Source organism: Durio zibethinus, chromosome 28 (assembly GCF_047325235.1).
Source record: "Durio zibethinus cultivar Kanyao isolate XHJ-2024 chromosome 28, ASM4732523v1, whole genome shotgun sequence".
Taxonomy (NCBI): domain Eukaryota; kingdom Viridiplantae; phylum Streptophyta; class Magnoliopsida; order Malvales; family Malvaceae; genus Durio; species Durio zibethinus.
The window spans coordinates 819738-835930 of NC_143189.1; the positions used below are offsets into that span (position 1 = coordinate 819738).

A 16193-nucleotide genomic window follows, 5' to 3' on the forward strand; every position below is an offset into this window, starting at 1 on the left:
CATATTCTTAATTTACTATTATATTATTATACATTCACAATTATAAAATATAAAGTTTAAGAAGTCGCTAATAATATATAAAATAATTTTTTATATAAAAATATTATCATTTTATTTATATTTAAATTTTTTATTAAATAAATTCATATTAAGTTTATTTTTACAAAATCTTAACTTCATTTTTATTACATTCGATCCCTAACAACTTTAAATATAAAAAATTTATCAATAATTAACAATTAAGTTATAATTTATTTATTATTATGTTATCAATCATTTATTATTAAGTTATTAATGATTTATTACTAAATTATTAATAATTTATTATTTAATTTATGAATGATTTATCATTAAATTATGAATAATTTACAATTAAATTATTATTGATTTGTCACTAAATTATTGATGATTTATTATAAAATTATAACTTATTTATAACTAAATTATTAATGATTAATTAATTTACTACTAAATTATTACTAATTTATAACTTAATTATTAGTAATATACTACTATTCTATTAGTGATTTACTACTAAATTATCAATAATTTATTATTAAATTGTCAATAATTTTTTATTGTATTATTATGTATTAACTGTTACTTTATAATTGATCTACAACTAAAAATTTGATTATTTATGATAAAATTATCACCAATTTATTACTAAATTACTCATGATTCACTACTAAGTTAATATTGATTTATATTAAATTATCTATGATTTATTATTAAATTATCACCAATTAATAATTAAGTTATTGATAATTTACTATTAAAGTATACTAATTTACTTTTAAATTTTCAATTATTAACTATTAAATATAAATTATTAATTAATAAGTTATTATTTATGGTATAAAATTTTTTTATGATTTACTATTATCAATTAATTATTATTAAACTAAACTAATTTACTATTAAATTATTACTAATTTATTATTAAGTTATAATTATTTATTACTAAATTATCAATTATTTTTTATTAAATTATTCTTGATTTACTGTTATGTTATTATATATTTACAATTATATCATAATTGATTTACTGCTAAATTATTATATTATCATCATCATTGATTTACTTATTTATTTGCACAAACGACTGTTACTTTGTCGCAGTGGCAGTCTAAACAAACACAAATACGATGGCATATCAACACAAAGGTTCCATCATCATGCAAGCAAACATTCTTGGTTGTTTACAGACATGCTTCCCCCCCCCTCTTTCTCTTTCACCAATGAAATCATGCAAAAAAATTACTTAATAAACAAGCAAATTAACAACAAATGTTAGCAAGAGCAACCCATGTTTTTCAAGCTACAAAACTTCCTTCATCTACCCCCTAAACGGAAACAACACATGACATGACATAACTTCTTTGAAACACAACAATTAGTTCAGATCAACATCTAAACCATACATGCGAACCAATTAGTTCTCCAAGTTAACACTAAAAACAGCTATCACTGAGGCTTTGCTTACACCACTTCTAAACGTATATCGATCGGTCAGATTTGCAGCTTAATGTAATCGATTGTCCATCATCAAGAAGAAAACCAGCATAAATTTCAAACCTAATTGCTGTTTTGAATAATGTAATTTAGCAGCAGCACAAAAATATATAGAGCATCTCCATTGATGTTTCAGTTTAATCACCGCAACTCTTTTTATCTAATTGCAATATAATGATATTCTTTTATATATTTTTTGAAGAAATGATATTTTTCATATTTGAATGTATCAAAATTGTACATCTCAGCTCAGTGAGTTACTCTGTCCTTCAAACTTCATTCTCCCTAATAACTGCTTCCTTCAACGCATGAAAAACCTTGTCAAGTTACCAATATATGAATAGGAATTAATATATCAAACTAATAGTATAGACATATCCATGAAAAAAATCACAGCATTAAACCAATGAAATAATATGCTTCTAGACAAGACAAGGTGTGGGTTATAAAATACTACAATTCTACTAGTATTGCTATACACTATTGTTATATCATATTATATATTTATTTATAATATTAATAAATACGTTGCTATGTAAGTCAATGATTGTGATATATTTAATATTATAATTTATTTTTTTATAATATTATGTACCATTATCTTTTATTGTTAAAAAGTGTGAAAAATAAAAATAAAAATAATCATTTTGGGATATTTAAAAAATGAAAAAAAGAGAATATAATATAATATAATAATAAATATACATATACACAATTAAGTTTTAATTTATTGTCTTTACAGCTGAAAAGAAGTCCCTTTCCTAATTAAGCTACCACAAATGGGGCATTACAGCACTGCAATTTATGAACGCAAAACCGTACAGAGAACACAATAGCAAAGAGAAATCAATTCAGGCATATACATATATATAGAGAGAGTGGGTCTTGACCCTCTGTTTGCATTAATTAATTCAATTCAACTATCTCTCTCGGCCTTTATCGCCTTCAAGCCATTGTTGATGTTCAGATCTACTACTTCTCCTTCTTACTATCTTCTTAGGATCCACCACCTTGCTTGCAGAATTCGCTTCACCTCTCCTTTCTTTGCCCTTTTCGGATTCTGCTTCCCCTTTTTCTCCCCTCACCACGTTTCCCTCCAATCTATTCTGACGCTCTCTTTTGCTACTTTCAGGAACCCTGCTCCTTCTCGCCTCCTGTTGCAGCTTATAATTACTCTCTTCTTCCGCAGCTTGTGTCTGTCTTCCTCTAACGATTACCTCCGGTTTATGACTTGTTGCCCTGGAACCACTCTCTTGTTCGAAAAACAGGACTTGCACCACTGTTCTCAATGGTAGCCTCTCGTTCTTCACAGCATGGGCACGTATCTCTGGGGACAGTTTCTGGCAGTCTAGCATTCTGCACAGCCTTTTCTTGTCTGCTTTACTTACATCAGGGTGCTCCTGCTTAAATCAATCCGGACCATGTTGGAAAAAAAACAAATGCAATTGCTTGGGTGGATTTACCATGCAACTTTTTGGTGCATGCTTATACCAGTATATGTTTTTTGGGCAATCCACAACCCAATAATCCAGAAACTCCACTTCATTGAATGAATGAATAAATAAATAAAACTAAAAGCATGCATAAACATTAACCAATCAACATTCCTAAATGCTTTAAGCACAAGCAGTCAATGACTAAACAAATTAGAATTCACATCAAGCATATATATCAGTATATCATTCTCCATAAAATACAAAAATGAAAATCTGGCACTTGATTAGTAAATTGGCCTCACCTTGAGATAAATGTTAATGGCTTTATAAAGGCCATCGTGATCTTTCCTGGCAATATCTGGCAATGCTTCAGCTAGAGAAACTAGTTTGGATATTGGCATGTTCACATCCCTTGCAACAACTTGAAGATAGGAATCTATAAGCTTCCCAGTATTTCTAATTGATCGAAGCAAGTGGCTGTTTTCTGCAGATGCAGGAGCTTGTCTTCTCCATAGCACCAAATAACTTTCTATTACAGCTGCAACCATGTCAATATCATAAAAGTGCTGATCGGAGGACAACTGTGAAGGAAATAGCATATCACCAACTGTTGCCTCCTCAAATTGCAGACCAGCTCTCCTTACCAGTTCAGTCTTTGTTACTGGGGACACTCCTAGATAATTTGCAATGCTAAGGAGCCTTAACAAGAAGCCTATTGAAACAGAGTCTCGATCAGCAGGAATCATGCTCACAATAAATTCAAGAATTCGCCTGCTTTTTTCCTTAGATTCTTCAGTCCGAGACGCTGAACTCTGTGGGGGTCTAGACTTTGTAGTGTCTGGTAGCCAACGACACGCATAAACATGCAAAGCTTCACCAATGAGCTGTGGTGGTAGTCTATAGGTTGATCTTACAGCAGTAATTATGCATCGAAATAGGTCTATGTCAAGATCGGATAAGTCTTCCGTCCACCAATCTTTTGGGACCGACTGGTGTTGTTTTTTTATATACCCTGGTCTAGTATAAGTGTAGGACCATGAAACCTGCAGGGAATCATCTTGATTAAACTAATGTATACCTTGAACGGCAGACGATTTTCAAAAATAATGTTTTTGATATGCTTTATGCGGTAAATATATATATATATATATATATATAAAATATAGAAGTAGAAAAATAGATTTAAAACCTTTGCTGGGGGTGTGAGGATTTTCTCTACAATAGAATCAATGCACCTTCTAATGATTCCAAGGTTTTCTGACCACTCAGGTAACTTAATTGTAGTCTGTAATGTGACAATCGAGTCCTTCCAACCTTCAAGAATGCATGAATTGAAGAAAGCTTCTAGTTTTAGGACAAAATTTCCCTTCTCAATTGATTCAGTCATTCTAAGGAACTTAGCAGCACACAATGCAGGTACAAAGTTATGGGCGCTGAGATTGATTGTTATCCCATAGCAAAATTTAGCACAGAGTTCAAAAGCATCTTCACCTCCCGGGATATCGTGAAGATCTATAGTTACAATGTCAGATTCATCAGAATCAGAGCAGAGCCGTTGTAGGAGGCCACATTTTGGAAGAAGTGGAATCTGCAACTAAGAATAGCACAATTATTTAAGAGGCTAAGTTATATACCAATCCTGAAAAAATAACATTTATAATCTATATATACTCAAAATATCTAGACTTTTCTCGAAGGAACAATTTTCCTTTTTCACAATCAAATTCCTACCCAATTTCAGGTACCATTATTTTGCTAACGTTTTCGGTTCTAACTTCTAAGTGTGTCCAAAACCAAGGGCCTATCCACCTCGACTCCGTCATGTTTTCCTGTCAAAGTAAGCTCACATCTTACTAATTTCTCTGGATTGTATTTATAATACTCAAGTGTACGAAGTGTCTTATTCTTAGGCAAAAAAGCAAAGTATTGTAAGGGAAATCATTTGTTGCTAAGCTGCTTTCTTGACAGATATGATATGTTGGACTTTACATCATCTCTAAAATGCTGAATCTAGAAGTCTAAATATATATGATACATATGCTAGTAATCATTCCAATAAGGCAAGGGTACATAATATATATATATATATATATTTATTTATTTATATGATCAAGGAAGAATCCTCAGCCGCAGGACCATTTTTCATCCCACGACCTGAGGCAAACTTTTTCTTTATATCATGAACCCAATAAACTATACCTTATGTAGAAGATAACAGATGTTGTTAATCCTTATTGTAAGATCACTTGGTACTTCTGAAATCACAGTCCTGCGTTGCCAATTACCAACTCTATTAGATTTAGCTTAAGATTGTTGCCAGTTCTGTCAAAGAAGGATCTGTCACACTTCTTATACCTGGTAGCCTCTTCAGTGTAGAAGGTGTCTGGCTTTGTCCCAATTTTCATAAACTTCATTTTTTCTTCCTTTAATCAAAAGGTCGTGAATGATTGGTTTTTCCCCTTGCAACACTGCAACGTTTGATTGAAAGACAGTTTCTGAAAGATTCCAGATCGCTTACGTGATATTAGTAAATACATTTCCATAATGGTTTCTGTTGAAGATAAAATGTATTAACGCTATAATACCATGAAATGAAGTTGCCGAAAATTATATGCATACCAACAGACAGGAAAACCCACAGGCACAAACATGTGCATACTCTGACAAGGACACTCGAAGGCGAGACAGCCACTCAATTGATTACTGGTACGTTGACATAACCCTTTGTTTCTTTTCAGCATATTGGTTTTTGGTAATGGGCAGATATATACTGAAAGAGACGCAAAAGAAACTAAAGCATCGGCTTAACTGGTCTCCGGTAGTAAGAGTTTTTTTTACTTTTCAATACTAAAATTGAGTGCCCAGAAATATAATTAGAATACTTATAACACATGGGGTAGGTGCACAATTTGTTGTTTTTATTTTCTTCTAATATTTGCAAGGTTGAATGAATAAAGGTTGTTTAACGAACATGGCAAAAGAAAATGAAAAGTAAAATGTTATGGAGAAGAAGATATGAGGAAAGAAGAGGAGAGGCCAAGGGAGTAGAAGGAGAAAAGGAGAAGTCGACCATGAAGGAGTGATACTCAATCCTACATGCATACTAGATCTTCAATAATATGTAAAAGTGCTACATATATATATATATATATATGCAATTTATTGTTTACAAAAGTTTAGGAAGTAGGCACAAATACAATTACCTCAACTTTTATTCAACAAGAGGTCCCATCATCTTCACCGTTCCTGTATAAAACCTACAAGCCCTTTAGCATGTAATGATATATCTTCACCTGCAAAATCAAAAGATAAATCACCTAACCCTTTTTGCTTTCATGATGGCGTGGAAGCCAGAAAGGTCTTGATTAAACCTCTTCTGAAAATCCTGAATATGTAATGCCTTTCAACCTTTGGCACTTTCAGTGAAGTTAATTTAGTTTCTTCAGCCATTCAATTGCAAGTGGGCAGTCTCAAGTCTCACCTGCTTATAAAAGGCTTAAGTTTTTGAGCTTGTTATGCCAATTTCCTGACACATTTAACTACAAGAAATTGAACCGTGAATCTGGTTCCAAACTAATGAATGAAATTTTGCCTAGATCTAATCCACTATATATACAATTGCCCTCCCATTTGTGTTCCCATTTATTTGGTTCTTATACAATGGAACCTCTAAGGTACAATGTCCAAGCAGCAATATACAGGTCCGCTCTGTGAATTCATTCCTATAAGTCACACAAATTCAGTAGATCCTAGCCAAAGCAACAGTAGTACCGTTGAGTTGAAACAAATAAGACCAGTAGATCACCCATCTTGAATTGATATAAAGCTATTTCCATATACTATAATTTTGAAAATTGAAAGCCTATGTATTCTTCGATCCATTAATTAATTACTCATAATCGATAAGGCCTGATGATCCTTCCATTTTGGCTCTATCGCTACTAATTCATAAATGAATTTGTAACTAAGTTCCACGCTTCTCCTTTTCAAACGATCAGTTTTCCGTTCTGGGAAGCATGGACAGCAAATATATAATAATATCATGATTCTTCATCCATGTACGCAGAAAATATTGATTAGACTTGAAAGAAAATATGTCGGACATAAGTTTTTTTTAGCAGTCTTACAGTTATGTGCTTGAGCCGATGTTCAGTAAAACTAATACTACTGTATGGCCTACTTTCCTGGCACACGAAACAGGTTATGCTTAGGTTTAACCTCGAAAACAACAAATTAAGGTCATTTTCTATCTATAAACAAAGATCTTATTAGTTTTATTACTATATATATGTGCCTTTTTGTAAATTTGGAACTAGTAATATCCTATATGTATAGCACAGGCTTTAAACCATTATATTTTTTTGGCCTGATCTTTAAACCATAATTGAGTGTACCATGAATGTTTCTGAATATATATACATACATACATACATACATATATCTATATACACACATGTGAGATAACTTTTTGGAGTTTGGTGACGGCATGAATTGATGCTAAACGCTACTTAATTTCCTAATCTAATTATCTCAGTTAACTAATCCCAGACTTCAAAAACAAAAATCATGCATCATCCACACAAATGATTCTTAATTCTGTCTATGCAGGTGGCTTGGCATATTTGCCAAACTCTTTGATCAGCAAGCAAGACGAGGTGAAATAAATGTACAAAGCATATATAGAATTAATATCTAAAAGTAATAACTCGCTACGAGAAATTAAGTAGGGATAGAATAGCAAGCTTTGCGGACAGGATAGAAGTATAGCAAGCCAGCTCACTCACATTAGTTTGGATGGATCATCGAAGGACATATTATTATGTACTTCAACTCGACTTTCATCCCGCTTTAGCACAGATGATATTTTTCTGTGAAGTAAATATGTGTGGACTACCATGTAATAATATCTGATCAGTGATAGTAAGGCACAAAAAAATAAATAAATAATAATGAATAAAACTGGTTTTCCTGTCGTTGTTCTTGGAGTTGAAGGGATGAAATGATCTGTTCAGTTAGAATATATATATATATATATATATATTAAGAGACTAGATGGAAATTAATTAATCTTGAACTTATTTTTCTTAATCAAGGTTGATATATATATCAGGAGTATTGAGTTACTGTAATTGTCAACTTAATTTCAGATAATCCTTCAGGATGACCAACTAATTAATAATAAAAGGGAAATTAGTGGCTTATGACTAATTTTCTGCTCTCTTTAAACTTTGAAAAAGATATAAAATAAGTGGCTGAGGTTTGCTTTCATAGTTGTCATGAGTGCCTTTAGACACGAATAGCCCGCACAAAATGAATATCCGGCTACATTGCAGTATTACTATTATGAATTAATAAAACGATTACTATGATCTCTTCTCTACCCCATGGACATTAAGGGTGGAATTTGTATACTAAAATTAGTATTAATAATTGTTTATGTTGATCCATCGTAGACGAAGAGAATATATATATATATATATATATATATATATATAGGAAAATGATCCAAGTACTTGGAGTTGTGCTAATATAGGAAAATGACCACAACTTTTTAAAAGGTAAGCTTACCCTAGGAACATGAAAAATCGATCGATAACGGTGATGCATGCTCATGTCAGCCTTGCTCAAATGGCTTTCAAAGTATGATCAAATATATACATATATATATATATATATGATGCCATTTAGTGCAGTAGTTACCTACAAATGTCTGCAGACTCTTTTAATTAGAACTGATAAAGATCTTCTCAATAAGCTCAGAAAAGTTTTTACTGGTTTCTTGTTGTCCTTTTTCTATTCGGAATTTTTTAATTAAAAAAGGCTGCAGTGAAGTTTCTTTTTCCACGTTAAGTTTTCAATCTTGTTGCAAAGCAAAATATATGATAATCTATATATCTGCATATAAATATATATATATATATATATATATATAACAGAATGAAAAAGCAGGCAGAGCTTTTGGTTGGGGTTTAGAGTGGGAAACCAATTATTAATAACAAGTTAAGGAGATTTCTGTCAATCAAATCATCCCAATTGGGCCAGTTAACAACAGAACCTGCACTATCATCAGTGGGAGTGGGACTCAACTCATGTAAATATAGATATAAGGAAAAACAATTGAAAATAAAAATAAATTATTAGTATAATTAATACGTTCATAGATAGGAAGCAAAAACAACATACCCCCGATAATGTGCTTGTTGAAGTTTTAACTTGGTTCCAAGCATAGCAGCAGCTCTTGCGAGCTTAGAATGCCAAAAGCCGCAACAATACTAAGATTTACCCTTGAGATTCCAACTGAGTAAGCAGAAGAGAAAGAAGCAGTAGCAGCAGCACTTTCTATATATATATATATAAAGCCAGCAGTAGAGGCTGCTAAACAAACTAGAAGCTAACATATTTACATCATCCGATATGAACATGCGATGCCATATAATTGCAGTGCTGCATATATATAATATGATGAAGAGGCACGAAAGGGATGTCTTAATTGCTTCATGAATTTAAAATGTAGTCCAGGAGGAAGAAAGGATGGCTTATGGGTTTCAGTTAGATTCAACTTATAAAGAAACACACGACACCAACTAGTTAAAGGAGAATGGGTGTCTGTCTCACCAATTAGACAGAGAGAGGGAGGAATAGGATGAGAAAGTGGTTGGTTGGGATTAGTCAACATGGTAATGTATCAAAGCCAAAGGTATGCTAGCTAGCAATCATAAGCTGCTTTGAAAAGAATCCGAAAAGAAAAAAAGTAAAATTAACGAGCAGTCTCTTCTTCTGATACATCTTCTCGGATCATCTCTTTTTCGTTTCAGCTGTTGGGGGGATGTCAATTGTGAGTTGGGAGTGCTGCCTCCCCTAGCTTGAAATTGTTGCTCCATGATTGAATTCGCGAAAAAGGCATGCAACGCTAGTGGGCAGTGGGTTAAGACTAATTAAAGAGGTGTCCCCCACCACCACCCCAACTAAAATAAAAAGGATAGACGGTGGGACCATCTTGGAAAGATCCCCTGTACATTGCTCATCATGGTATCCCCCACCATGCAGAGATATTCATCTCCTTCTCATTAGCCGTTTCCCTGATTTGCATGTCGGCCACGTGTCTTGCCCTCGACCGTCGGTTCTACTGCTCCTAAATCAGTCTGACCTTGCCTGTTGGTTGTTTTGCAGGCCAAACGCAGACAAGGAGTTGAAATTTCACCCAGTCACTTGATTTTTCAGGCTGATGTTTTCCCATATATTTAAATGTGTGTATTATAGTCTACTAGTGTTCCAAGGAAAGGATTTTTTCTTTTATTGAATATAATTAATAAATATAATGTAATGTATGTAAGTGCGTGCGCATGAGTTTATGTTCATATTTTTAGTTCATTTTTTGTATGTCTTTGCACATGCATATATATAACTACACTTTTGGCTGATCTAATGTTGAAGTTCATGCCATGGGTTAGTAATGGTATAACGTACGTGGATTAGATGAAGAGAGGGTCCGCCACTCTGGCCCTTTCAATCCATTGGTTGAAATAGATGTGTTAATTAAATTGTTGATTGTTTGACAAATTAAGTAATAAGTTTGTTTGTTTGTTTTTTTTTAATTTTTTATCTTAACAAAAGCTAGCATTTTTTTAGCACAAATAGTAGTATAAAGTTAGTAACAAACTAAAATTCATTATAAGCCATGTTACCTCTTAATTTTCTCATGTAAATAAATGGTGTAATGAATAATTAGGGCCAGAAGATTTGGATATATCCATCATGATCGCAATAACATGATTATCATCAATCATTGTAATTAGTATTGGTATATATATGCTAATATATATTAGTAATTAATTATCACTTGCTTTTAGTAATTAATTGGGTTTAGTTATGATTGTTAACTACTACTAGCTACTTTAGTATATATGAATATCCCAAACAGAAATCACTCTTGGAGAAATTAAGGCAAACTAAACTAAACTATGTATGCCTTAATTTATATATATATGTTAAAATAAAGTATGCATATTTCATGAGCAATTGATATGTTAACACATTATCCATTTTCTAATTATTTAGTCTTGCATTGCATCTATTATGTACTCTATTAACTATTAGAAAAATGTCTGATGATATATATATATATATATATATTTGATTTGAAATATTGTTAATGTGAAAACAATGGAGCATGTCATATACACTTGTTTCCATGGGAACAAGGACAATATTGCGAGGGACCGTGGTATCTTTTTGTTATCATGTTGGATGACAGTGTTGGTCCTATTGGACACCTATGTTCTCATTTCGTGTAAAAAGGTTGAAATGTTGTTTTTCGCTTTTCTTTTTTTCCTTATTTTAATTTCATCTTCAGGTAAACAAACCTTCCAGTCTTTCACCAAAACAATATATCCGGAAACATACATACACATACAAAATATATATGCATCATTCTTTAATATATATATATATATATGACATATTCATGCATGCGTTGCAAATAAATACTATGACAATAAGTGGAGATGAAGCATTGGTATATATTGTTGGAATATTCAAACACAAAATAAATCCCCAAGGATAATATTTAACATGATTATACCCCAGTTGCTCTCTAATATTTAAATCCATGTAAAAGTTTTAGAATATGCATACCATCCTCAGTTGGCTGGCTGGCCCCAACATCTCCTCTTAACACGATACATATCCTGTTTTCTTTTTGTTTACGTGGACTCAGCAATAAACTTTTTTTTTGCTAAATTACTTTTTTTCAAGGATTCCTTAACAAGAAAACAAATGTTAGTTGAGATTGGGGAATCAGTATCATTGCATTATTGCAAGAACCACCCCCACCGGGCTTTGTTGGGCCCAATCTGAACCCTAAGCTACCCGCCCACTGCACACTCCTGGATAATTGTTTGGTTCTACATTTGTTCTATTCTAATGATAAAAGAGCACCACTTGAATTAAAAGTAACATTTGCCATAAATTACTACATCATTAGACTTTTAACTTACAAGTGACAACCGTGTAAGAGCAAAATGAGGAAATGTATCATAGCAATACCTACATCAAACAGAGAAACGGGCAGGCGTTAGAGAATTCATACTCTAGAAAGCCGAAGACAAAGACCAAAAGATCCTCTGTGTTCACCAAACGCACCAAAATATGACTCGGGCCATAAAAAAAAGTTAAAAGAGAAAGAGCAAAAGCAAAAATGTAGGACGATCGGCGTGCTTAAATGGCTTCTATCTTGAGCCAAACACCACAAGACATTATTCTTCGAGAACGACAGCAAACATTTCAGCATTAATAGATATACCACTGTCAAATCCACCAAAGAGAAAAATCAAGAACGCATAAAATGATAACCCCCTAATTGCAAGTAAAAGAACAATAGATAAAAAGGAAAAAAAAAACAACAATTGAATTACCACATACCAGGATTAAAGTGTTGCTAGAACTAATTGTCTTTCCATTTTCTTCCAAGGATAACATGGGCTTTTAAATCCCCAATCACAGGTTGACAGTCCATTATACAAAGAAACTTTAGTCAATAAATTACAACAAAATTTCTCCAACTTCGGAGTCAATAATATCTTGCTATGTCCAGAGAGAACTTATTTTCTGTCATTTTGTCAAACCCAAAGTGAGACAATGATGCGAGTTGCAATACATTTCAGCTTCATTCAATCAGTCACCAAACAAATCATCTTCACTATCATCATAAGGGCCAGAGTTACTTCCAGGTTTTCCGCTTGAGACATCAACAGCCTTTCCTATAGTAGCATCTTTTGTATGAGAAGCCAAGCCTTGTCCAACAGCAGAACCAACAGAGGCGTATGCCCAGGAAGAACCCACTTTGTCAGATAAAGATTCTCCGTAAAGATCATCGTAAATCCCACCTTTTGGAGCATTCTTTACTTTGTTCAAGACCTCTTGCAGTTTTTCAGTTACACCTTTCTGATAAACATTGTCTTCCTTTACAGATGATAAATCCTTGCCTTTAGGAATTACTGTCGTCTGTACAAGAGATTCATATTTTCCAACAAGACTTCCTTCTTTCACACCTACAGGCCCAGGTTCTGTTTCTACATCTGCACCATCTGAAATTCCAACAACTTCAACCAGCTCTCCCCCAGCCTGATCCCTGAAGGTCACTTTTAGTTTCCTCATTCTCTTAGTGGCTCTCTCTGTCTCTGTGCTGTCTTCTCTTCCAGCTGATGAGATGGATTTGGGTAGCAGGTCAGATTTACTCAAGCCATAACGATTTATAAGTGTATTATAAGCTACAACAGCATCTTCATCAGAAGGATCAGGCGGTGGAGGTAGATTTATCTCAGTTGGGGGTGGAGGACGAGGAAATAGAGCTGCATTATCCTTCCTTAAGATATAAGTTCTAGTTGATGCAGCAAAACGCAAAGATTGCCCTACTTCAAGCTCAACAGGTGTATCTTTCGTCAATCGCTCATTTGCAACAAATGTTCCATGTGCTGATCCCAAATCAATGACATATATACTGTTGAGATTATAACAGCAGGTGAATAACACTTTACATATTGTTTGAAAATAAGTTGGGAGCTTCAGAAATCAATAGTACATGCAAGAGTGAAGTTGAACATTTGATTTATTAAGATATAGAAGTAGACAATGGTGTCTAGCAATGACTACAAATCCAAAGGACTAACTTGTACAGAATTAACTTCAATTTTAAACGTCAACTAGTAAACTCAGTAAAGTAGTAGAATCAAGAAGAAGTCTTTAAAATCCAACGGAATACTAATTGTTTTTATTTCCTCACTCTCTTCTTCTGCTACTAATAGAGTGGTACTGAGAAGAGAAAATAATAGCGATGTTTGAATATAAGTAAACAAAGGGCAAAAGAAAAAAGAAGCAATAGAAATAGAAGTGACCTGCCATTCTTGTGGGGAATGACAGCAGCATGCTGTCGTGAAACAGACTGATGATCAAGCACAAAATCGCAAGTATGATATTGCCTGCCAAAGATGTGCCTGCTTCTATCGAGATTAATGCGATCAAGCACCTGTCCTTCCTTCAGAACTTCAAGATAGTAGACACCAGGGCGAGGCTCAATGGCCCAATCAGGAGGCTGCCAGGTGGATTGACCGCCCCCAAGCTGAGTGGCTGGCTGAGACTGAGCGTGCTCCTCCTGCTGAGGCTGAGCAACTGCATTTTGAGAATGTGAAACTTGTTGAACTTGAGCAGCTTTGGGCGTGGTTTTGGGGGCAGAATTTAGCGAGACAGAGAAAGGTTCCAAGTATTGAGCTTTTTTGAATCTATCAAGACCACCTCTCCCATACATTCTTTTTTTATTAATGATATTACTCAAAAGAAAAAAAAAGACCAAAGCCTGTTTATTTAATAGTTAACTACTAATATTCTTATATCACCACCCAGCAGCAGCATAATTCGGGACTTCAATTTTTAGCGGTAATCTTCCAGCTCATCCATGCACCGCAACTGCAATCATTGAATCAAAAACCCTATAAACATTGGAGTAATGTAATAGTACCACAGAACATATCGGGACACGAAAATTTCAGTTTAAAATATATACATATTTGGATAGCAAAAATAACCAAAGCCAGATAAACTTGGGTTAGGGACCGAGATGGGTGGAATAAGAATTTGTAAAATGGAGTTTAGATTTTCCAGAAAATGGATAGGAATCTTAAAATAATCAGATTAATATGCTACAGCTGCTAAGTTAGTGTAAGTTGAAAAAGTTGGCCCAGAAAGTCTTCCAAAAGAATTGATTGAATCTACTACATAAAAGAATGAAGAAAAGATGTGGATTGAAGATGACTGACCTTGGTTAGTGGTTAGGGTTTATACGAATTAGGGCAGAGGGCTGAGGGAGTGACGGAGAGAGGGCCTGAGAGAAATCCACCACATTCAATTCAACATTCTATCTCTGTATCTGTCACCATCATCAACCCAAAGCCAATTTCGTTTCCAAAGGCAAAAGCAACAGGCAACAACAACAAGCTTCGCACTCTCCACGCGCGCTATGCCAGGGATCGACTACTGGTGTGAGCTGTGCTGTCTCCTTTCTTCATTCTCTTTTTTCAAGTAATATATGGATCGGACAGAGGACCATAAGAGTTTGCAAGTTTTGGATCACTAACGCTAAAAGAGACCCTAAAACACGTTGGGCTTAAAATCATATAATCCCCTAAACTTTATGTATAAAAGAAAAGAAAAAATAAGTTGTAGGGCTGGGGACTGAGGCTGAGCCCATTTCGTATCACCCAATTTGCCAATGCAATGTCGGCCTATCAATTTCATCTCGCTTGTAGCTTAATCTGACTCTTTGTTTAAAATGCTGTTAGTGTTGGCCTAAAACAAAGATATGATACGAGTATAAATAAATACATGGTACACAATTCCTATTTTGTTTTCCTTTTCATGTGCATCATAATAACTACTCCTATGTGTATTTGAGATTTAATACTTTTCCCTTTTTAAAAAGAAAAAAAAATTATTTTTAAAAGGAATGGCTTATATCACTTATTGAGCACCTCTTATTTATATCACACTCTGAACAGGCATACTAGGAGTTGAGATCCTAGTACCAACGATCCAAGCTTGAGTACCAGGGACAAAAGTGAGAGTTTGCACAATAAGCATGGTAGAAGCATTCATGCCACCCACACACCAGTCAAGTTTACTCATATGACCAGGGCTATGCTCGTATCATGTTTGCATTGCACTTAGGTGGATTCAAGAGAGTGAAACCGATCCAAAACCATCTAGGAGCATCCAGGATCGGCAACACATAACTGAAAGATCTGGTCAACCCTGATAATTATGAAAAGATCCTTAAAATTATGATGTAATATGTATTTTAATGTGTAATCCCTTGATTTTAAGAGTAGTCATACGGTGCTGGGGCTATAAATAGAGAGTCACCCTCCCTTAGTTGTAACATCACATACTTCAATAATATACAGAGCATATTCTAACATCTCTTGTGTTTTTTTAGCTTGAGTATTCTACCTTTATTGTTGGCATAGCGCCCGTATACTTATGTAGTAGGCTGAACTTAGGCATACAGAGTCAATTCACAGTCTAAGGCTGCATGGATTTAAGCTTAAGTCTGGAGCTTGTGATAGTTGGTATCAAAGTAGGTTCTGCTTGGTTATGTGCAAGTCACATTCAAAGCATTTGCAAAAATGGCATCCCAGAATGATGTTGCTAACCGACAACCAGATACCCAAAAGCAAGGTTACGGAAGAAGGA

General features: G+C 34.0%; 2 protein-coding genes across 13 annotated transcripts; both read right to left on the minus strand.

The window, feature by feature from the left end:
* Positions 1–2179: 2179 nt before the first annotated feature.
* LOC111280816 (Phototropic-responsive NPH3 family protein) lies at positions 2180–9537 on the minus strand. 12 transcript variants are annotated; one of them, XM_089756964.1, is made up of 9 exons: positions 9135–9537; positions 7736–7819; positions 6155–6244; positions 5537–5721; positions 5307–5446; positions 5151–5220; positions 4141–4545; positions 3254–3994; positions 2180–2918 (listed from the first exon to the last, which is right to left on the minus strand). In XM_089756964.1, exons 5-9 carry the CDS (start codon positions 5363–5365, stop codon positions 2436–2438), a joined length of 1758 nt encoding a protein of 585 aa, XP_089613090.1. In that variant the 5' UTR covers positions 5366–5446; positions 5537–5721; positions 6155–6244; positions 7736–7819; positions 9135–9537; the 3' UTR covers positions 2180–2435. The 12 variants fall into 12 exon arrangements, with proteins under 12 accessions (XP_089613090.1, XP_089613086.1, XP_089613084.1 ...); XM_089756960.1 differs by lacking the exon at positions 7736–7819 and having other exon boundaries at positions 5571–5721; XM_089756958.1 differs by lacking the exon at positions 7736–7819.
* A 2839-nt stretch (positions 9538–12376) lies between these two features.
* Positions 12377–15001, minus strand: LOC111281073 (SMAD/FHA domain-containing protein). Its single transcript, XM_022868658.2, has 3 exons — positions 14762–15001; positions 13844–14411; positions 12377–13449 (listed from the first exon to the last, which is right to left on the minus strand). The coding sequence occupies exons 2-3, from the start codon at positions 14251–14253 to the stop codon at positions 12624–12626; spliced, it is 1236 nt and encodes a 411-aa protein (XP_022724393.2). The 5' UTR covers positions 14254–14411; positions 14762–15001; the 3' UTR covers positions 12377–12623.
* Between the last annotated feature and the right edge of the window lie 1192 nt (positions 15002–16193).

Bases quoted from the DNA above. Each gene is read 5' to 3' on its own strand.
- LOC111281073 (XM_022868658.2), bottom strand. From the start codon at position 14,253: ATGTATGGGAGAGGTGGTCTTGATAGATTCAAAAAAGCTCAATACTTG. The intron at 13,450-13,843 runs GTCACTTCTATT...TAATCTCAACAG, and splicing joins ATTCCCCACAAGAATGGCAG to TATATATGTCATTGATTTGG.
- LOC111280816 (XM_089756956.1), bottom strand. From the start codon at position 5,365: ATGAAGTTTATGAAAATTGGGACAAAGCCAGACACCTTCTACACTGAA. The intron at 5,221-5,306 runs GTATAAGAAGTG...TTGGCAACGCAG, and splicing joins TACACTGAAGAGGCTACCAG to GACTGTGATTTCAGAAGTAC. The intron at 2,919-3,253 runs GTGAGGCCAATT...GATTGATTTAAG, and splicing joins CCATTAACATTTATCTCAAG to CAGGAGCACCCTGATGTAAG.